General features: G+C 49.5%; 1 protein-coding gene across 1 annotated transcript in view; it reads left to right on the forward strand.

Annotated features, from left to right (window-relative positions):
* kif26ab (kinesin family member 26Ab) overlaps nt 1-23,877 on the forward strand; it is a gene marked incomplete at its 5' end in the record, with an annotated part of 99,714 nt that overhangs the window by 43,387 nt on the left and 32,450 nt on the right. Inside the window, one exon of the mRNA XM_083632789.1 lies at nt 5,076-5,293. Coding sequence (XP_083488915.1) covers nt 5,076-5,293 — 218 coding nt within the window. The remainder of the gene's footprint in view (nt 1-5,075; nt 5,294-23,877) is intronic.

Consider the following 23,877-nt stretch of genomic DNA (forward strand, 5'->3'; position numbering starts at 1 on the left):
CTCATTCCTCAGTAGTCAAGAAGCCTGGGTGATCTCGGGTCAGAGTTCGACCCCGCACTAATCTGCTGACCTCCTCCTCAAGGGCATTTGAAATGACCACCCCAACGCATCTCCATAACTCTTCTCTCATGTGGGATAAGGGTTAGTCTCTCTGCCTTGTTTGATGTCCGGAAAGGCTTGGGAAGGTCGCGAGCTGCCCTTCTGGTTTCACGGGAGCTGACGACTAGTCATGCTGTACCTCGAAATCACTTATTTGCACATTCATTCATGCGGTTTTCATTGTAGCGTAATGTTTTTAAATATTCTAGAGGGAATCACTGAGAGTGATTCCCGTCATCTGAAGGTGTCCTTTTTACTGATGAGTCTCCTCCTGCTGTGACGAGGCCATCTGCTCTCAGACCTGACTCACATCACTCTGTGACATTCTACACCCACCAGACTTGGCGTACACACCAAACACCCCAATCATTCTCCAGGTGCTAACCTCATCTATTGCTTACACTTAATATTCACCATCAGGTATCTTTAAGTGAGGCCTGAATGTTTTCTTTTGATGAGTCCTTTCTATTTTTGCCATCTCTTTGTTCGCCGCATTTAAAATTGAGGTTCAGTTCAGTTATGTTCAGTTATGTTTATAGCCCCATAACAAAGCATGTCTCAAAGGCCTTTTACATAGCATCATCACAGTAGTATATACTTAGCCTGGGTAAACCCAGCCTCCACGTGACCTCTATACAGGCATAGCCTGTGATGTCACATTGAAGGCTGGGTTTACCCAGGCTAGTATATACTGTCTACATCATAATATTATCTACACACAACATCGGTTAGACGGTTACATTATATACATACTATTTTTTTTTAACTAAATTACATTACGATACTACACAAACACAGCATGTCTTTGGACTGTGGGAGGAAACCCACGGCAGCACAGGGAGAACATGCAAAATCCACACAGAAAGGACCGGGTGGAGATTCGAACCCACGACGCTGAGCCACCGTGCCGAAGTCTGTTATGGCATCGCCGTCTTTGCAGTGTTGTTCCTAAATTTCCTCTTGAAAATTGAAGACAGATTTCCATTCCTCCCTTTAATGTCAACAAGTGCCTTTAGAGACGGTTTATGGGAGGCCACCAAAAGCTTTCAACCGCATGTGTGCAATCTACAGTAGGGCAAATCAAATAGCCTGGCATACAAGGGAGAGGCTGTCTTCTGATGTGTTCTCCATCTAAAGTCTCTAAAAGCAATTAGTGGCCGTATAGGAGCTGGGATGAGTTGCCCAATAGCACATAGCTGAGGCTGCGGGGGCGGGGCCTCCATGGGCAGAGAGAAATGTCCCTTCAGGATATGGAAGATTTACAAACGCAGCAGAAATGTTTCTGGTGTTATTTTCTAAAGCCTGTTTCTTTCATTAAAAGCAGATCCTTCAGAATGACAAAACCCACACCAGCTCTGCTGGATTGGGAGTCCTGCCGTGCCGAAAGGCAACAGCTTTAATTCAGGATTCTCACTTGATTTCCCACTTGGTGGGGAAAGCTTGCAGTGTTGTCGAGACAAAGAAGTAGAGATGGCCCGTGTTCAACCAGGCAGCCTGGGGCCCTACTACCACACACAGCCCATTATAGGGCACCTTGAATCTCTCATTTGAGAAAAGGCCCTGGTTGACATTTGGAAAGATATTTGTGGTCCTTTTACACACCACTGAAATAGAAACTCGCTCTCCCCTTTACAAATGGAATTGGCTCAGACACGCGTTCATACTGTAGGAGTGTGATTGCTTTTTTTAACGGAGGAAATGGCGTTCATGATGTCTACAATACAAACAACCCTATGGTGAATAGTGACTTATTGTCTCAAAATGACAAATTGATTTACCCAAATCTATGATTCTCCCTCTGCTCCATAAAATCCACAAGCACATGTGCACTAATCTGCAAAGACTAAGTGCTCTTGACCCAGTGTGCGCTATTGGCCCGCTGGTGGCCCGCTGCCCTGGCCAACTGGTGGCCCCCTGCCCTGGCCCACTGGTGGCCCCCTGCCCTGGCCCACTGGTGGCCCCCTGCCCTGGCCCACTGGTGGCCCCCTGCCCTGGCCCATTCAACTGCCACCAATCTGAAGCCCAGCAGATGATCTCTTGGCTGCTGCTGCTGCCTTGGTGCAGCTGGCCCCACATGGCAGTGGGCCACAGAGTCACAACGAGAGAGGGAAGGATGTTGGAAGGAGAGACGAGGATATTTCCTATTTGTGCCAAATTATGAAACCATTCAATATGCTGCTCAATAACCCTTTGGTATTCGCATCCAGGGAGAGTGCTGATATACACTATATGAGCGGAGAGCTAAACGTCGGGGTCATCTAAAAAATGTATCGACTTTTTTAGTCCTTTCCCTCACATGGTCACACCCATCGGTTATCGTCTTTGTGAGAAGTCGATACTCCCCTCGCTTGATTTCTATTGGCTACTGAAGCCAGCCAAGCACGACAGCCCAGATTAGCAGGGCCTATTTCACCTCAGCGCTAATAGTCTGTTGACCACTGGGATCAAAGGTGACAGGGGAGGAGATGGTCTGCTGATAGGAGGCTCGCCTACCCTGCTCACTTGAGACTTCACGGGAAGATCTCTCTCTCTCTCTCTCTTTTTGTCTCTTTTCTTCACTCTCTCTCTCTCCTTCACACACACACACACACACACACACACACACACACACACACACACACACACACCTCTCACACACACTTTCTCTCCTTTTTCCAGTGGCAAACCAAGGCAAAGGGATCAGGGGGTTAAAGGGTGGAAGGCCAGCTCATTACTGGCTCTCAGCTCCGAATGGCCGAGGACACATGGCTGCACTGACACAGTGCTAATGACCTGACCAGGGGATAGAGTGGACTTTTCAGCCAGAATCAGGGCCAGTCCAGGTCCAAGGCTACAGAGAGCAGCTTGGCTGAGGGGCTTAAGTCCTGAGTCTCAGTCCCAGAGGAAATACTCGACTTGACAGGCATCCTGATGTGCTGGGGAGTGTGTGTGTGTGTGTGTGTGTGTGTGTGTGTGTGTGTGTGTGTGTGTGTGTGTGTGCGTACATGCGCGCGCGCGCGTGCGTGCGTGCGTGCGTGTGTGTGTGTGTGTGCGTGCGTGTGCGTGTGTGTGTGTGCCTCTCTCTACGTGTGTGTTTGGGCAAGCTGTTTGTCCATTTTGAGCCCACACCCCGCTTCCAGCTGTCTCTGCGTGCTCCTGAAGTTTCCTGCCACTCGATTCTAACGTGGCTACGTCTACGTCGGCTCGATCAGTGACAGATTTGATGAGCGATCCACACCGGCTTTCTTCCTGTGCGGGTGCGTGTGAAGTGCGCTGGTCTTTCGTGCCAGCGAGTAATGGGTTCACCTCCCCGGTATGCCGGGTTCCTACCCTGTCACCGACACCAGCATGGGGTTAGGCTTTCCGCTCCGCTGGCTGCGTGAGGATCTGTACGTGGCTCATTTCAGTTTGCAACCAGTTTCTCCATCATGTCCTTTGCAAGTCATAACTTCTCACACCACAGCTTGATATCTCACTTCACCTTCAGGATGAAGGCGGCAAGAGAGCAGAACCAGCCTCCCAAAACCGGGCTGTGTGGATTTCCCAAATCCAATAACGAGCTCAAAATGAAGAAATGTGAAATTGGAGCATACGCCGCATATCCACTCTTTGACGAATTGTCAGTGAAGGTTTTCTGGGCGATGATAATCCAGCCGACCAAGCTTTAATATAGCGGCACATTGTACTGCATATAGATCTCCCAGTGTCATTACTGTCCGCAGCAATAGCCACGGCAACTCTCATGTGAATGTCAGAATGTACGTATGTCCTTACATCTTGACGTATAGCATTCACATGTCAGTCGTGGCATATAAATAGTTCAGCTGTCAGCCTCTGTTGACAAATGGCATATACAGGAAGGCCCACACACTTTATAAAAAGCTTTGTAAATGATGTTATTTCTGTTGCCAAACATGTATCTAGGGCAAACATTGAGGTAGTAAATATGCAGAGGGCCTGCACTGTTGACAGTACATATCCTGTCAAATGGCACTGCATGTGAACCTCGGTGTCCGTGCAGTGCGCCGTTGTGCTCGAGGGTTGTCCCTGGTTGCACAATGTTCATGTGTCACTGTTATATAAATGTTACAGAAATCTTTGACCATTATTTATTTTATTCCCTACCTTGAAAGAACCCACAAAAGCAGTTCTCCTCACTTGCTATTGATCACTGTCCTGCCGGATAGACGAGTGGCTCCGATGAGGATTAAGCCCCCTTGTCGTTCTGGTGACTCCATTTGAAGTGTAGTTTCAGACAGTTGGCCTTTATAATTAGCCCTCTCTGTACTCCCCCTGCTGGACTATGAGAAACCAGTGAAGCCCTCCACCATAGAGCTCCATCTGAGCCCCTATAGGCCACCTCCACCCCTCACACATGCACACACAGTACAGCCAGTAGTCTCATCGCCCCTAGTTAGCAGAGCTCCTGGGCTGAAACATGGCCAGTTCACCTACACTGTCTCAGTCCAATTACCAAGCTAGTGCAGGCTGTTCTCAGCCACAGTTGAACTATTTCACAAACACTTAATCAGAGAGCTGAGGAACAAGTCTCACACATCACATAGTTATAGATCCCCCTTGCAGCTCTCCCCTACATAGTCCTGCTATGATTTAAGCTGCAGGTGAACATGTTCCTCATCGCTGATATGCAAAATACCAAATTAGCCATAGATGTACAGATATAATCGCTAGGTGAGTGAAGTCAATCGTGAATGATTTAATTACTAATTAGATGTGGGTTATCACATAATTACAGTACAGTCAGAGCAACGCTGCCAGAATCAATGAGCGGTGTGCCGTCCTTGCTGTTCTGTAGGGAGCGCTCTGCTGAGGTGGATATACTGCTGACCCCCTTCTGAGCAGCACTGGCCAGCAGATGCTTGTCAGAGGACAGAGGAGAGGAGAGGAGAGGAGAGGTGAAAGGGAGGGAGGTGGGCTGGATCAGTCAGCGTGTAAGTGGCAGCTGTGGTCTTATCTCTGTATCTCTGTGTCGACAGGCCCAGGGTCTGATGGGGGATGCAGACAGGGACGTCACCGCCTTGGAGGCCCCGCTCACCACCGTGACTACCACCACCACAGCCACCGTGACACCCTGCCGACAGAGGAGCTCCAGCCAGCCGGTCGGACCCCCAGCTCCCATCACCCGTATACCCACCTCCTCCTCGCCCTCCTCGTCAATACAGAGTCCATCTGCAGCGGCCTCCTTCTTCATCAGGTAAGCCCCTCCCCCATCCTGTCAGTCAGGATGGGGGATAATAATGTGCAATAATAAAAAGATGATTGGGTTGAGCTGTTAGATTGTTAAAATGTCACATTGTGTTTGTAATGTTGAGTTGTGTGTGCGTGCGTGCGTGCATTTGTGTGTGTGCGTGCGTGCGTGCGTGCGTGTGCCTGCATGCACCCAGGCTGAGGAGCAGATATGTATAGGCTCGTCTCCACATGACTGCTGAAGGTCATGGTTCACGGTCTTAGCCGCCATGAGGGGCACCTATTCCGTGGAGATGTTGTTCTTGCCATGGTTGAATTATAGCATGCCTTTGGGATATGCTATGCACCATCATGGGACTAAATGAACCTTTAGTCGTAGGCGCCAGTGACCATGAATGGATAATGGAATTGCATAATCCAATATGAAGAGGGAGTGCCTCACGAAAGGGCTCAGGTTAAAGCCAAGTATTGTTCTGACGTATTTAATGTTTGGTTATTTTTCTTCAATTTTTTCTTTTCTCTCTGGTTCTTCGGGTTCAGCCTGCCGTGTATTGAATGCAGTAATGCTATTGCAGCTTGGGTGCTGGGCTATTAGTTTATTTGTTCCCTGTATAGCTCGGGCTGAGGCACCAGGCTTTCCCAGCTGTGCTTGGTTCTGGCACTCCTGTTGCCCTGGAGAATACTTCACCCTCTCCTGGTGGGTGGATGGCTGGAGAATACTTCACCCTCTCCTGGTGGGCAGATAGCTGGAGAATACTTCACCCTCTCCTGGTAGGCAGATAGCTGAGAATACTTCACCCTCTCCTGGTGGACAGATAGCTGGAGAATACTTCACCCTCTCCTGGTGGACAGATAGCTGGAGAATACTTCACCCTCTCCTGGTGGGTGGATGGCTGGAGAATACTTCACCCTCTCCTGGTGGGCAGATAGCTGGAGAATACTTCACCCTCTCCTGGTGGGTGGATGGCTGGAGAATACTTCACCCTCTCCTGGTGGGCAGGTAGCTGGAGAATACTTCACCCTCTCCTGGTGGGCAGATAGCTGGAGAATACTTCACCCTCTCCTGGTGGGTGGATAGCTGGAGAATACTTCACCCTCTCCTGGTGGGCAGATAGCTGGAGAATACTTCACCCTCTCCTGGTGGGCAGATAGCTGGAGAATACTTCACCCTCTCCTGGTGGGCAGATAGCTGGAGAATACTTCACCCTCTCCTGGTGGGCAGATAGCTGGAGAATACTTCACCCTCTCCTGGTGGACAGATAGCTGGAGAATACTTCACCCTCTCCTGGTGGGCAGATAGCTGAGAATACTTCACCCTCTCCTGGTGGGCAGATAGCTGAGAATACTTCACCCTCTCCTGGTGGACAGATAGCTGGACAATACTTCACCCTCTCCTGGTGGGTGGATGGCTGGAGAATACTTCACCCTCTCCTGGTGGGCAGATAGCTGGAGAATACTTCACCCTCTCCTGGTGGGCGGATAGCTGGTGTAATGTGTTAGATTGTCATTGATAGATGCCCTGGCAGGTTGGTCAGTGCAGACATTCCCTGCCTAAAGCCTCTACTCCCTGAGGAGTGCTGTAGCATCATGAATGTTAGCCAAAGGGAAGCTGGCTAAAGGATGATGCATAGAGGCCATTGAAGCTTTGCACCCTGGGAGGTAGAGGAAGGGACTTGTGGATTGTGACAAGAAGCCCACAGGGGATCACTGTGGAGCTCCGTTTTCTCCAAATACCCCAAATGGAGGTTGTCTTGCCAACTTGAACAGGGTCAGAGTACATCAGTGGGGCCTCCCTTGGCTAGGATGAAATTCCAGATCCTCCACTAAATATGCAACTTCCTGCGCGCCTCGCTTCCCGTGACAAGAGCGGCAGGCCAGGCCTGAGGTGCGACCCAGTACCAGGCAGGGTTAATTCCCGACACTGAGTTATTAGTTCTCATGTTTTCTTTGGACCTGAGCTCCAAAAGGGTAGGATGGAGAGCCGTGCCTGCTCTGCCAGTGTGGGTTAAGCGCAGGGAAAGGGAGGGAGGTGGACTTGTTTTTTCCCCTGAATCGAGTCCTGGTGGGACAGAAGGGGCGGAGGTGGAAGTTGAGAAGGGTTCCACCTTTCATTTCATCCCAAAGATAATTTGCTGCCAAGACTGTGGTATTTGACTTGGCCTGGAGAAGCACAATGATGACGGGCCAGCTTTAAACGGCACATCACATTCCACGGATACACAACAGGGTGGTGGAGATGCATCGTGCGTGATTTGAAGCACACCCACTTCCTGACCCACTGCAGCTGTTGCCTGTAATAGAAAAATCATCATCATCATCATCATCATCATCATCACTTACATTGTCCTTTTTGTCTCATCTTTGTATCTCTGCTGATTGCAGTGTCAGTCCCCAAAAGTCAGAAAGAAGTGTGCCAAACTAGTACATCAACAAATGTGCTTTTCTCGGTTTCTCTGCTTGCATTCCAATTAACAAAGGAAGAGAGTGTAGATTGAATTTGTGTCCTTCATGTTTTAGAACTGATTGAAACCCCATTTCTGATTAGTATTCCATTTTGTTCTCCAAAGATACAATTAGTGGGATGCATGTTTAAATCTTGAGAGGCCAGGATGTAGGACCAGAATAACCAAACAGCGGTTTCTACCTCAACGGAGTGGAGAAGGCTCCTTAGACACTTGTCTGACATTCACTAACACACGTTCCGCTCGGAAAGTAAAAATTAATTTGAATGCAATTAGCTAGAGTCTATAGCTGCTAGTCGCTGAGAAGAAAGAAAAGAGAGCAATGCGCTAAAGTGATTCATTATTTTTCATTGGAAAAATAAGTCAACCATTCAGCTGGTTAAAAAAGCATTTCATTTGTGTTTCATTCAAGATGTCTACTCAGTTGAAAAATCATTTCACTATAAATGTGGATTTGATGACCAAGAAACTCCAGGCGCCATTAGTCTTGGCGTTGTAGGCTATGGGAGGATTTTCCCACAGATAACCGCAAATATTATCTTGTGATGCTTCTCTATTCTCAGCCTGGAGGAAATTATTTAGATGAGGCATTTCCTCATCATGTCTCTGGCCACTATCAGGCCCAGAAACGTTCCCTAGAATGAAAATTAAATGATGAGGCACAATTCTGGATAAATTCATACAGGTATGATCATCACACTTTTGCACGCATCCCTTTCTCACCCAGTGATAATAATTCAAACCACATACAGTCCCTTCTCCAAGCCTCATTGAGTTGATGTGCAGACTAGAGAATAGAAAATGTATTTGACTCATTCATACTAGAGAATAGAAAATGTCTTTGACTCATTCGTTTTCTTTATTGAAATCCCAGTTTCAAAAGCCTCTTTTCATCTTGCTCCCTTTGTCCTTGCTTTTAGCCATTGTGCAAAGTAGGCTGAAACAAAGATCGCCAAGGGTCAATAATGACCAATTGGCAATTAGACTGACTATACAGTCGCATCGAGACAGGTGGTGTCAAGGGTCAGACTCTGAGCGGATGGTGTGTGTGTGCGTGTGCGTGTGTGTGTGTGTGTGTGTGTGTGTGTGTGTGTGCATGTCTGTGTGTATGTCATAGAGTGTCACCGTGGCAGGAGGGGGGGTAATGAATTGAGGGGCGTGTGTTCAGCTGACTAGCACGTTGAACACTGATTGCCTTGTGACAGAGCATATGATTAGTGTATTGACACGGCATTGAGTAATGAATGCAGGCAGCGCTCACAGCAGGGGGCCGGCCTGTGGGGCTAAAAGCCACCTCACACTTCCCTCTACCCATCTCTCTGTTCCATTAACACCTGCTGATTAAGACGATGTGTTTATATACCTCACCATGCAGGTCCATGTGACTGCTCAGTTATACCTCACCATGCAGGTCCATGTGACTGCTCAGTTATACCCCACCATGCAGGTCCATGTGACTGCTTAGTTATACCTCACCATGCAGGTCCATGTGACTGCTTAGTTATACCCCACCATGCAGGTCCATGTGACTGCTTAGTTATACCTCACCATGCAGGTCCATGTGACTGCTCAGTTATACCCCACCATGCAGGTCCATGTGACTGCTCAGTTATACCCCACCATGCAGGTCCATGTGACTGCTCAGTTATACCCCACCATGCAGGTCCATGTGACTGCTCAGTTATACCCCACCATGCAGGTCCATGTGACTGCTCAGTTATACCCCACCATGCAGGTCCATGTGACTGCTCAGTTATACCCCACCATGCAGGTCCATGTGACTGCTCAGTTATACCCCACCATGCAGGTCCATGTGACTGCTCAGTTATACCCCACCATGCAGGTCCATGTGACTGCTCAGTTATACCCCACCATGCAGGTCCATGTGACTGCTCAGTTATACCCCACCATGCAGGTCCATGTGACTGCTCAGTTATACCCCACCATGCAGGTCCATGTGACTGCTCAGTTATACCCCACCATGCAGGTCCATGTGACTGCTTAGTTATACCTCACCATGCAGGTCCATGTGACTGCTCAGTTATACCCCACCATGCAGGTCCATGTGACTGCTTAGTTATACCTCACCATGCAGGTCCATGTGACTGCTTAGTTATACCCCACCATGCAGGTCCATGTGACTGCTTAGTTATACCTCACCATGCAGGTCCATGTGACTGCTCAGTTATACCCCACCATGCAGGTCCATGTGACTGCTCAGTTATACCCCACCATGCAGGTCCATGTGACTGCTCAGTTATACCCCACCATGCAGGTCCATGTGACTGCTCAGTTATACCCCACCATGCAGGTCCATGTGACTGCTCAGTTATACCCCACCATGCAGGTCCATGTGACTGCTCAGTTATACCCCACCATGCAGGTCCATGTGACTGCTCAGTTATACCCCACCATGCAGGTCCATGTGACTGCTCAGTTATACCCCACCATGCAGGTCCATGTGACTGCTCAGTTATACCCCACCATGCAGGTCCATGTGACTGCTCAGTTATACCCCACCATGCAGGTCCATGTGACTGCTCAGTTATACCCCACCATGCAGGTCCATGTGACTGCTCAGTTATACCCCACCATGCAGGTCCATGTGACTGCTTAGTTATACCTCACCATGCAGGTCCATGTGACTGCTCAGTTATTATACCCCACCATGCAGGTCCATGTGACTGCTCAGTTATACCCCACCATGCAGGTCCATGTGACTGCTCAGTTATACACCACCATGCAGGTCCATGTGACTGCTCAGTTATACCCCACCATGCAGGTCCATGTGACTGCTCCGTTATACCCTACCATGCAGGTCCATGTGTCTGCTCAGTTATACCCCACCATGCAGGTCCATGTGACTGCTCAGTTATACCCTACCATGCAGGTCCATGTGTCTGCTCAGTTATACCCCACCATGCAGGTCCATGTGACTGCTCAGTTATACCTCACCATGCAGGTCCATGTGACTGCTCAGTTATACCTCACCATGCAGGTCCATGTGACTGCTCAGTTATACCCTACCATGCAGGTCCATGTGACTGCTCAGTTATACCCTACCATGCAGGTCCATGTGACTGCTCAGTTATACCCTACCATGCAGGTCCATGTGACTGCTCAGTTATTATACCCCACCATGCAGGTCCATGTGACTGCTCAGTTATACCTCACCATGCAGGTCCATGTGACTGCTCAGTTATACCTCACCATGCAGGTCCATGTGACTGCTCAGTTATACCTCACCATGCAGGTCCATGTGACTGCTCAGTTATACCCTACCATGCAGGTCCATGTGACTGCTCAGTTATACCCTACCATGCAGGTCCATGTGACTGCTCAGTTATTATACCCCACCATGCAGGTCCATGTGACTGCTCAGTTATACCTCACCATGCAGGACCATGTGACTGCTCAGTTATACCTCACCATGCAGGTCCATGTGACTGCTCAGTTATACCCTACCATGCAGGTCCATGTGGCTGTGCTCAGTTTGCTAGACTTGCAGTGCCAGGTCATATTGAATAGAAGAGGATGAGCACGGGCAGGTCTTATTTGAATAGAAGAAGATGACACCTTGGAGAGAGCAAAACAAGTCACAATGCGAGAGTGCGTAATGCGAGGGGGGGAAACCAAACACAAAAGGAGAGTGGGAGAGGAGAGAATAGAGTTCACAATGTAAAGTGCAGAGATGGCACGGAGGCGGGCTGGTAGCTTGCAGGGGCTGACAGCTGTTTGTTGGAATGCGGCCCTGGAGGAGTGTCAGCAGGAAGTGGTTTTTATGGTCGTCCATGGCAGCTGCTGCCCAGGTGAGTGTTGCTGCAGTAATGACTGTGATCGTGGGGAAGGAATCCTCCTGTAATTGTGTGGCGTTGTTCAGCCTGTGTTCTCCTGCAGTAGCCTGCTTTTGTGTCAGTAAGGCTCACTCCACTCTCCATCACCCAGGCTGCTCAAAGTAACCATAGAAACAAGTCATTAGCATGCAGAATAAAATGTTCTGTTTTCCCCTCGAAAGTGGAGATTGGAGGAAATTGAAATAGGCCGCTCGACTTGATTGGACTATAATTTTTAGACAAAGGGAGGGATGCGTGTTCAATGATGAGGCCAATTAATTTTTTAAAAGTGAAAGCAGTCATCCATTGCAGTGTCACAATGGCTTCTTCTTGTTCCTTCTTCTCATCAGAAGCACAACACATGGTGGACGCCTTACTGAAATCCATTGTCCTATATCAGCATATATTGTTTATGAAGTTTCTCTGAGGAACCGGGCCACATTGAGTCCATCCTGTTTGTTGGTAGAGGTGGGGGGTGATGCTGGGGGAGGTGAGTGAGAGAGGAGGGGTCAACAACACCGTTCACACTAACTTCTTCCATGGAGAGGGAGCCTCTAGGCAGAGAGAGAGCAGGACTGGACAAGGATGTGTTTGGTTGGCTGTGCTGCCTGTGAGTGACAGCAGGGATCTCTGTCAGTGACAAATTGGCAGGACAGATGATGCTGAGCGGGGGGATCTACAGAGTGAGTGCAGCGGGTCTGGAGCCGCTGGCAGGACCATAGATGCCCGCCCCGAACTAATCCACACATTCACTCGGCACCCGCGAGGCATGTTTGAGCTGATGCTCCGGTCTGTCAGCTGCAGGAGTAGGAGGTCTGTACCTGTGGAGAACAATATTGGATTCACTACCATGGGAGTCAAGTAAGTTACTTTGTACAAGGATGCATAAAACATTCTGCATGTTTGTGCCTATCTTTTTCATGCTGCTCGCTGAGCTGCAGTATTTGTTGTGTGGCTGTCTTTTATCTCTTTCTGTTTCTTCTCCTTCTCTCTGTACACTCTCTCTCTCTCTCTCTCTCTCTCTCTCTCTCTCTCTCTCTCTCTCTCTCTCTCTCTCTCTCTACTTGACTGGTGCTGGAGTTGGACCGTCTGCTCCCTGGAGGTGAGAGAGTAATGGTTTTGTTGTCGATCCACTGTGAGATGGATGCCTCAGAGTGTGAGCAGAATGCATAGCATCGCAGCAGAACTCTGTTGAAATGCAGGCTAAGCCCTACAGTAGCTCCAGTTTGAGGGAACCGCCACGGTGGAACTGAAATGTTCATGTTCACCTCTACTGTACCTCCACCACAGTCTGATGAATGAGAATTGATTCATGCCTCTAGTCTATCTTTCCTCTCAGAATCTGTTGAATGTGAGCAACACGTGCCTCGGGCAGCGAGCGGATCAAGCAGTGTTGAGTGGGTGGAGGCAGGGATGGCTGGGCGGCACCATGGTGTTTGTCTCTGTGTTTACTGTTAGATAAAACACCAGCTGGCATTTCCCTGCCATAATCAGGCTGTCATCCTGATGGGACTAATGGCCGACTGGGACGGGCAGCGGCCGCAGAGGCTGCAGCAGCTGAGGCCATGAAGGGGCTGCAGCCTGTAGAGAAGCCCAGGTGTGACTCTATCTGGGGCCTGCTAAGAGCCATCAGCGGCGAGGTGTTGATGGAGATCCGGCCTGGCCCCACAGCCTGAGGGATCTACAGCATGGCGCGGCTCGTCTAAAGGGTCACACTTTTCACCCACACCTCAGCAGCTATATCCTAGCTCTCCTCGTGCAGCAACTCCCGTGCCCCCTTCCCCACATCTACCCACGCACAACCAGCAACATCTCACTCCTCCCTACTCCTCTGAACCCTCTGTGTTTCTCACGTGACAGACATCCACGTTTGCTGATATAGAGATAAAAGCTTAAAGGAATAGTTCACCCAAAAATGAAAATTCTGTCATACATCTACTCACCCTCCTGCCAAAGGAAACACAGGTGAAATTCGTTGCCAGCAGCCTTCTCCAAAATAACTGAAGTCAATGGGGACTTGTTCTTTAGTGTTTCAGAACAAAAACAGCGAAACAATCATACTGTGAATAGAAAGATCTATGCACCATTATTTGTTGCGAATACATCAGCTGTAGTTAAGATCTGCACTAAATGATGGTGTAAATATAGGTATTTTTGGAACTCTGAAGAACTGATCTCACTGAGTTGTTTTGGAGAAGGCTGCTATGGGGTTGTGCTGACAACCTCCCTGTGTATTATATGGACAAACTTCACTTCATGTGTTTCAACTGGCATGAGAGAGGGGGGATGACAGATCAGTTTTGGGTTCCTTTAAATTTCGAAATAAATACAATCTTTATGCCATAGAATAGGCAATATTCCAACAGTCTGAGCGAATGTTATATTGAATGCTGCATGTAATTTATATTGTAAGGGATATTCTGATTTAGATTCTAAATGTCCCTCTCCTCGAAGGTACAGTAACTACACACAATTGGCACATTTTTCAGCATTTCTTTGTGCAGAAGAATTTGCAGCACTGCTGAGGTGCACTCTCTGTGGTGCATCCCCATCCCCTCCGGTACCTGGGAGAAGATAACATGGAGTGATAGCGTTGTGCCCCCTTCAGCGTCAGGGTGAGGGACACTGTTGTGATGGGGCAGCGTAGCGGCACTTATGCCTGTCACCGACAATGGTAAACAGCCCCAGCCATAGAGTGCGAGTGGCTAGAGACGGAGAGCAGAGGGTTCATTTCACTCTGGGTGAGGGGGTAACTGCTCCGTCCTTTCCTCCATTCGTTCCCCCAAAACCCTGAGTCAGGAAGTCTGTCTGGCTCACTCACATAGCCTGAGGGAGGCAGTAGGGGGGCCGTTTGCCAGAGCTGACACACACAAAGGCTGAAACGCTGACTCAAGCCTGTGCGCTCACCCCGGGTCTGTCTGCTAAGCCCTGCGGGGAAAGGGGGAAGCATCCACCCTGACAGGTCCCTTTCACACACGGGGAAATGAGAGGATATGGGGGGTAGACACTCTGTCCTGTGGCTGTGGGCTTGTCACCTCACAATAAGGCCGTCTTTGTCTCTCAGTGCAGTGGCAAGCGATGATCAGAAAGGCCAGGTCCAGTAGCGTGTGGGCAGGAGACACCCTCACCATCAACCTGCTACTTCCACCCTCGTTTGTCTTCTCACGACAAGCCTTCCCCATTCACTGAGCTGACGGCTCTGATGGCTAACAGCTCTGATGGCTAACAGCTCTGATGGCTAGCAGCTCTGATGGCTAACAGCTCTGATGGCTAACAGCTCTGATGGCTAGCGGCCCACAGGAGTCCTGCAGGGCCTCATGATTGCTACATTAGTGCCCCGTTATCTTGCTTCAGTAGGCAAGATTCTCTAACCCCCAGCTTGTTGAATAGTTATTATGCATCACACTAGTGGGGGTTGAGGGACGCCATCTAAAGCTCTTTAGGGTCCCTCGGTGAAAGGTGTCATGCAAATGGAGTCTATTATCATTGTCATTACAACTGCAGCCACTTCTGCATTGTGGTTGAGAGACACGAGGCTGGAATAAGAAGGAGAGTGAATTGCGATAGCTGGTGGCAGGGAATATGCATGGAGGATTTTTATGGCCTATTGTCTTCACATACAGAATAGAGCCGGCGGCCGCTGCTCCCATGAGCTCACCCTGCTTTTACTTCCTCCCACAGTCCCAGAAACAAAGATGGCTCCTGGTGGGCCCCTGTGTCAGGCCTCGTATTCCATTATGAATAAGTAATAGCTGCCTAATCAGTGTTAGTGGGCTGATTTCCCCAAACGCTACTTCTTTATTTCACAGTCAGTGCTGTTACAGAAACACAGGCAGCAGCCCCCATCCCTTGTTTGTCAATGGGATGGCACCAGCTTTTACTGATGGGACTCCAAATAGCGCAGAGGATAAGTCCATTGTCATGCCAGGCGAATGACGATGAAGATTTGACCTCATCACCCGCACACTGAATAGCTCGACCACTTTGCCATCATCTCACTGTCTTAGTGTCTTCATTCTTTCATCTCCATCTCTAGTTAGCTTGGAGGTTTGAAACTGTTCAATCAGCTGAAAGGTGACTGGGGACGTTTCACCCTGGGGATCGTGGGATTGATGAGACTTTGTTGACAGTATTGCTCCAAGGTCTAGTAAGAAATCTTCCTCTCCTTAGACTTAAACTGACTTTCCCACAGTGACGATGAATAACTCCTCTGTGTAGAATAGAACAGAATTAAAATGTTATTGACCACTATGTAGAAAATGTGCCTTTGGCTTCACTGTACAGAAGTGTTAAAAAATATACAGGACAGATACAACAAACACACAATCAAACACCACGAGACACAGTGGCAACATAACAGTACATATTCAAGTCATATGATGAAGTGTGATGAAACTAAGAATTCACTAGAGATTTGAAACGGGCTAGCTGCTCAGACACATGCTGCAAAAGGGCAGAGCCAAGCTAAAAGTAGCAGTGAGGGTTTATCTCCCATTTGCTTTTGTTGCTGCTTACTGTATACGGATCATCTGGAATGGAAAAGGATTATAGCCTGTAATCTGTGAGAGCCCAACAATCCCATTACCCCCATACGCTCTTATATGGCCGAGTGACTGCTGGTGTGTGTTTTGTGTTGCTGACTTTATGAGTGTGTGATGCAGGATAGACTGCTTAATGTGGCTGGAGTCGCCGGTCTCTTAGCATCATGTGATTCCAGAGTAGCATCCCCATCACACACTTAGTTCTCAGTATTCCTCTTAATGCGTGGATGTGATCTGATGCACAACAATTATTTATTTTGTTTCTTCCCTCCTATAAGCAGAAATTGTACAATGCTCTCGACTCCCAAATCATTGACAGTTCACCCCAGTCCCCTGTTTCGCCTGTCCGGGATCCCTCTCATTTTCGCGGGGGTTTGCCTATTGACTTGAATATAGATGGCAGATTAAGAAACACATGTTAGAGCTCCCCTCCCCCTGCGTCCTGTCTCTCCGGACGGGCCCACTGATTAATCTCTCCCAAACGTTGTGAGCAGCCCGCGGGCCTGTTTGTTGTGATAGCCTCTGCGTGAGGAAGTGCAAATAAATAATCACTAGGTGTCTTGCCCTGTCAGCGAGTGATTAATGAAAGAGAGAAGTGGAGCAGAAGTATACGCTTGCCTTCTTCCCCTCTGTGTTCATCTCACTCTCAACTTATCCTCTGTTCACAGGCTCATATCTTGTTGTGTATTGGAGAGGACGTTGTGTATGATTGCATCATCTCACGTTAATAACAGTCCTCACTGTCGTTTGTATATCAAATATCCTGCTTCTATTGTGTGCTGAGATGATTGCTGAGACAGGAAAATGTCATGCAGTCAGGTGTCGGCGATGACTTGATGTGATGATAGTTCTCCCCAAGCAGAACGGTCTTCCTGAGGCTTGTCAAGGGAAGACGTGGGCGGGAGGGTGGCGGCGGGTGAATGGGAGTTCAACACGTGTGCCGAGACGAGAGTGTGATGTTATTTTCAGATCCTCCTCGGCCTCGCCGGAGAACGTACAGTAGCGTACCTGCAGCGGTGTCTGAGGAGCGCAGTGAACGTGCTCTGGAGAAGATGAAAGTAGCTGTTAATCTTCGTCAGCGGTGGGGAGGCTGCGGTCTGCAGCGCGGGGAATGTCTTCATTATCGTCTGTCACCCATCAACTGAAAACTGAATTTTCAGACTTTTTATTTTTGCTGCCTGAACCATTTTTGACTTGATAACAGCATTTTCCCCTCTCCCTCACATGCAAGGCGGCCATGCTGTGGATTTCTAAGCCTCTTGTAAACAATTGAAGGCCAATTTCTCTGGATTTTCCTATGAGGACCCTTTGACTCCATTGCAAGGCTTTCTAGTTCTTTCCTCTAGCCGAGGGCACTAAAGTGGGCCTGTTATCTCATCCACTGACAAATGGGTCCTGCAGAGTTAATGCCCTGTGCTTTGTTCACCTCTCCAGGCCTTAAGGTTGCAGCTCGTCCAGGCGGCCATATTAGCAAGATGTGTTTGTAAATGCTATTGAGGAGGGAAAACAATCAAATGAACTGTAAATGGAATAACAGCCCGTGACGTTTACCCCCGAACGTCTTCCTTTGGCTTTCTTAAGCCTTCCCTAAGCCCTCGGCTTGGCTGGAGGGGTCCGTGGCCTTTCAGCCCGCGGGGGGTGTGTGTGAGGAGGGGGGGTACAGAAGGTGCTGTTGGGACCGCTGGGTGTGGGGCTGCTGGAGACACAATGCTTTATGAGCAGAGCAGGAAACACAAAAGCAAAGGAAGTCACCGTTACAGGAGGGAGGGATTTCTCACACATCCCCGTGGAACATTGCACCAAAAATATTCCCTCCTCCGTCGTTAAAGAGTTAACCTTGGCATAGACACAGAGCACATCGTTAAAGAGTTAAACTGGGCATAGACACAGAGCACATAGACACAGAGCACATAGACACAGAGCACATAGACACAGAGCACATAGACACAGAGCACATAGACACAGAGCACATAGACACAGAGCACATAGACACAGAGCACATAGACACAGAGCACATAGACACAGAGCACATAGACACAGAGCACATAGACACAGAGCACATAGACACACAGAGCACATAGACACAGAGCACATAGACACAGAGCACATAGACACAGAGCACATAGACACACAGAGCACATAGACACACAGAGCAGAGCACATAGACACACAGAGCACATAGACACAGAGCACATAGACACAGAGCACATAGACACAGAGCACATAGCACATAGACACACACAGCACATAGACACAGAGCACATAGACACAGAGCACATAGACACAGAGCACATAGACACACACAGCACATAGACACAGAGCACATAGACACAGAGCACATTCTATGCCAAGTCCTTTGGGGGTTGAGGGACTGTTGGCACGTGCCTCTCGCTCTTGATCTGATGTCCAACAGCAGTGAAGATTTCAGCTTAAAATGAGTGTAATAATGTTCCTTTGATGATTGATGACAAAATCAACGGAAGGTGAAAAGATGGTACATATTGACACACGCAATGCTCAAATCTAGTAGTAGCTTACACCATAACAGGATTCCTTGCATATTAATTAGTTAGTTTTTTCTATCCATTTTGGCTCCAACTGTTCCATTTATTCTTGGCCGGCTGGGGATTCCCCGTCTTGGCACTCTGTGGGAATAAAGCAATTCCAAGCTGACTGTGGCGTAGCCCCAACCATCATTTTCCCCGTTTCTTTCTCAGGCAGAAAATGATTTACCTCCTCATAGACAGGCCCTCACTGGCACAGAGCCAGGAATCGCACTGGGCTGCACACCCCACTGCTTGCTCTCCATCTCTCTCTCTCTCTCTCTCTCTCTCTCTTGAACTGTCTCTCTCTCTCTGGTTCTGTCTCTCCTCGTTCTGTCCATCTCTGGGGATATTTTTGTCACCCTCATCGTTACTTCTGCTCATCTTTCGTCCCTGTTCCACACTTGCGCTCTGTTTCTTTCTCCCCCCTGTTGGAAATTATCCCCTGTTATTCAGGCTATTCTCTAGAGGATGCCCTAATCCCTCCTTTTCCACCTCAGTCCACAGACCGCTTCAAAAGAGCCGCCGAGGCGACCATGACGGAACACGTTTACAAAGCGCCTGCTACGGTTTAGGATTTATTTACACAAAAGCCGCATGGTTCTTTCCTGTTCTGGCACGAGAAAACTTTTTGAATCCGCATCGTGACTTGAATGCGGCAGAGGAGAGTTCGTACGTGTGAAGCAAGCAGCATTTTTTTTGTGCGTAATATTTTCTTTTCTCGGAGCATATTATATCCACAGATGTTTCATGAATGCGTTTGGCCTTAGCTAATTGGTCGGGGCTTGGTGCAGTGAAGATGTGTGAGTGGCCTTGGGCTGTCAGCAGTCAGCACACAAACGATGCCCCGTTTGGCATTCTGTCTCCAAGGCCAGACACTGCAGGAAGAAAAGGCTTGTTGAACACCTTGTTGGGAACATATTTTCTGAAAGCGCCCAGTTGGTCCAGTGTGTTTGGAACGTGCTTGCTAAGTGGGGTATTGCTGAAGTAACTGGACATCACATTCATTGCTGTATGGTTTAGCCGGGACCCATTTATCTATTTCTGAGGATTTATAGAAAGTCTATAAATCCTAGCCTATGGTGTTTGCCCACTTCCTGCATAACGCTGCTGTGTAAAGCGGCCCTGGAGAGAGGAGCTCTCCCTCAGACTTACCATTAAAACAGCCAGGCGGGAGGACGTGGGCAGGCAGGCAGGCAGGCAGGCGGGCGGGCAGGCAGGCAGGCAGGCAGGCAGGCAGGCAGAGAGGTTCCGAGCTTCAGATTGATAACATTCAGCTGACAGCCAGATAAGCCTGTTAGTTCTCTCTTCCATTTTAATGCATTTGGGCTGCCGACGGAGAGGGAAAGCACATTTCTCAACGTGATTGGAAAGATCTGGCTTTGGGTTGATGGAATCTGAATCTGAATGATAAGATGATAACGATAAAGAGTTTCTGTTTCTGTGTCCTCAGGCTGGGGCGTCAAAGTTTTTTTCATTTCACTTAAGTTAAACTGCACCGTGTGACTACAATTAACTTGCGTTAGATTCCTCATGCAGCCATTGAAGGTTTTGCAGCTTCAGGCACACGTTGTTTTGAGTGATTTAGGATAAGAGAGAGGAAGTGAGAAGAGGTAAATGATTGTTTATGCCGGTGGTCTCTGATTGCAGGGAGTCGTCATTAGAAAGGAGACAGGCTCATTGCCAGACTAAACCTAAGCGCCACACAGGAGGCACAGATAGGCTTTGTCCTTCTCTGCCCGCAGTTTGACAATTGCATTCACCCCCCCAGTTCCCTCCCTTACTCTCTCCCTGTGTCTCATGCTGGGCCCTAGGTAACCCTAGCCCATCCCTTACTGTCTCCCTGTGTCTCATACTGGGCCCTAGGTAACCCTAGCACAGGGATACTCAACTTGCTTTGCCCGGGGGCCACTTTCGTGAAATGATAGAAGGCCAGGGGCCAGTTAATAAACAATCAATATACATTTTTCTGTAGCGGATTGTAGGTGTCAGACGGAGTTTAGTCTGACAATGTTGTGCACACCGGATAGTTACTTAGGTTAAGTACATACATAAGTGCCTGGGTAGCGAGCAGACGGCGGTATTTGACAATTTAGCAGCTAAATCATAGATTATTGAAAGATATTCCATATTCCAGACTGAAATGCTATAACAGAAGTGTGAGTATTGGCCAGAATGACATGAACATTTGGACACTTATTCAGCGGGTATCTTGCATGTTGCGTTCAGATGCACTGTATTTTATTTTTTTATTTTTTTGCAATTCCATCGCGGGTCACACAGGGGGCGCCCGCGGGCCGCATGTGGCCCGCTGGCCGCCAGTTGAGTATCACTGCCTTAGCACATCCATTACTGTCTCCCTGTGTCTCATGCTGGGCCCTAGGTAACCTTAGCACATCCCTTACTGTCTCCCTGTGGCTTATGCTGGGCCCTAGGTAACTCTACCCCATGCCACAATGCATACATTCCCCCATATCCCTCTGGTTATTTCCAGAGCCTGCTCTGTTTGACCCCCCTCAGCTCCCTCCACATGATTTTGGTGTTGGGGTAATGCATATTTATTTATACATTAATGGCCATGCATCAGGGGTATATGCTGGCATTCACAGAACGCTTGCAGTTATTAGACATTAGCAGGGTTGTCTGACCCCCTGAGATACAGCTAACAGGGTTGACTATGAGAACAGTATGGGAGTGTTTTTCTGATTCTTAATGATGAGCCTTGCTAGTAAATCTTGTCTGAATGGGCCGTCTTGCTACCAGGGCTGCTGGGCAGAGTATGACATCACCTCCCTCTCGCCTGTGCACCATCTGAGCGTGTGCTCCACTGGCTGATGTCATGGCCGCTTAATCACTGCTGAAGCTTAGCAGCGGCTGGGTCAGGCCGCGGCCACGGAGGCCAGGCAGCACAGAGATGATGCACATGCTTTTTAATCCAGCCCAAATTTGGCAACGTGCTGCTCTCCCTGTGTGCACCGTGTGTGTCTGCACTGCAGAGGGAGGCGGCACACTGGCCTGGTCTAAACTCAACTAATCCTTGATGTCTCTCGCAGTTCCCATCGCTCAGGTGGCAGATTTGTGTTGTTTGTTTCCCACACCTTCGGTGCAGACGACCACGTGGTCACGTCAAGGGCAGCCCATCAATAAGACTGTGTACTGATTTGAGCTCTGGGGAGGTCTCCTACATCGATTATCTGTTGACTCAAAAACAAGTTCACACATCCAAACACAATCAATCATGAACATCTGCTGATATGGCGTTACTGCCTTGGCAATGATTAGAGCACACACACAACAACATGGTTTTAGCCACGGCTGATCCATTATTGCCGTCACTCTACAGTAAGCCAGTCTCACATCTACCTGTGCTCACCTACTGAGACCAGGATCAATGTGTCCAGCAGCATGTGATCCTGACTCATTGTGCTGTGGCCATTATCACAGTATCCTGTGGAGGCTGGCTGGAGCCCAGCATTCCCATCTCATTCATACAGGGGCTGTGCTGGCCTGCTAGTCAGCAGCAGTGGGAGGCAGACTCACTGTGGGGGGGATAAAGCAGTCAGCAGCAGTGGGAGGAAGACTCACTGTGTGTGTGTGTGTGTGGGGGGGGGGGGGGGATAAAGCAGTCAGCAGCAGTGGGAGGCAGACTCACTGTGTGTGTGTGTGGGGGGGGGGGAAAGCAGTCAGCAGCAGTGGGAGGCAGACTCACTGTGTGTGTGTGTGTGTGTGTGTGGGGGGGGGGGGGGGGGGGGGGGGGGGTAAAGCAGTCAGCAGCAGTCGGAGGCAGATTCACTGTGGGGGGGTAAAGCAGTCAGTAGCAGTGGGAGGCAGACTCACTGTGTGTGGGGGGGGGGGGGGTAAAGCAGTCAGCAGCAGTGGGAGGCAGACTCACTGTGTGTGTGTGGGGGGGGGGGGTAAAGCAGTCAGCAGCAGTGGGAGGCAGACTCACTGTGTGTGTGTGGGGGGGGGGGGGGTAAAACAGTCAGCAGCAGTGGGAGGCAGACTCACTGTGGGGGGGGGGGTCGGGTAAAGCAGTCAGCAGCAGTGGGAGGCAGACTCACTGTGGGGGGGGGGGGGGGTAAAGCAGTCAGCAGCAGTGGGAGGCAGACTCACTGTGGGGGGGGGGGGGGTAAAGCAGTCAGCAGCAGTGGGAGGCAGACTCACTGTGGGGGGGGGGGGGGTCGGGTAAAGCAGTCAGCAGCAGTGGGAGGCAGACTCACTGTGGGGGGGGGGGGATAAAGCAGTCAGCAGCAGTGGGAGGCAGAATCACTGTGGGGGGGGGGGGTCGGGTAAAGCAGTCAGCAGCAGTGGGAGGCAGACTCACTGTGGGGGGGGGGGGGGGGTCGGGTAAAGCAGTCAGCAGCAGTGGGAGGCAGACTCACTGTGGGGGGGGGGGATAAAGCAGTCAGCAGCAGTGGGAGGCAGAATCACTGTGGGGGGGGGGGGGTCGGGTAAAGCAGTCAGCAGCAGTGGGAGGCAGACTCACTGTGGGGGGGGGGGGGGGATAAAGCAGTCAGCAGCAGTGGGAGGCAGACTCACTGTGGGGGGGGGGGGGGGATAAAGCAGTCAGCAGCAGTGGGAGGCAGAATCACTGTGGGGGGGATAAAGCAGTCAGATATCAGACGCAGTGATCTGATCCCTCCATGAATGGCCAGAGCAGCATTATCTTGTCTGGAGAGAAAAAAGGGGGAATCGGAGAAAGGAAATGTCAAAGGATAGTAAATGTGGCCAACATGGTAATTAGCCGCAGAAAGGGCTACCTAAAGAGCCGTGGAGCTCGCCGGAGGAACAGAGACAAACAACGTAATGGGTGCGGCGGCTAATGATTCTCTGGGGCGAAGGGATTTTTCTTCTTAATTTGACAAACCCTGAAAAGGGGGCTAGAGCCGTTATTGACAGCAGGCCAATGAGAAGCTTTGAGAGCAGCGGGCAAACAGCCTCTCCACTCTCTCTCTCTGTTCTCTCAGCATTGACCTCCTTTCCTCCTGCCCCCCATCACCCCCCCTCCTCACAGCGAGGACCAATAGATGTCCTTTCTTCAACAAAAGCAGCACACCCTCCATCTCTAATGGTGTCCTTGATTTTGCATCAGTCTTGCTTTGGCTCATTCATATACAATCATGATCTGTCTTTAAAGTCTGTCCAGAGGGGGACATTGATAGAGCTGAAAGGCTATCTACTCTGGACAGTTCCAACCATGGCCGTTTCCTAT

The sequence above is a fragment of the Poromitra crassiceps genome (assembly GCF_964638095.1).
Source record: "Poromitra crassiceps genome assembly, chromosome: 3".
NCBI lineage: Eukaryota > Metazoa > Chordata > Actinopteri > Beryciformes > Melamphaidae > Poromitra > Poromitra crassiceps.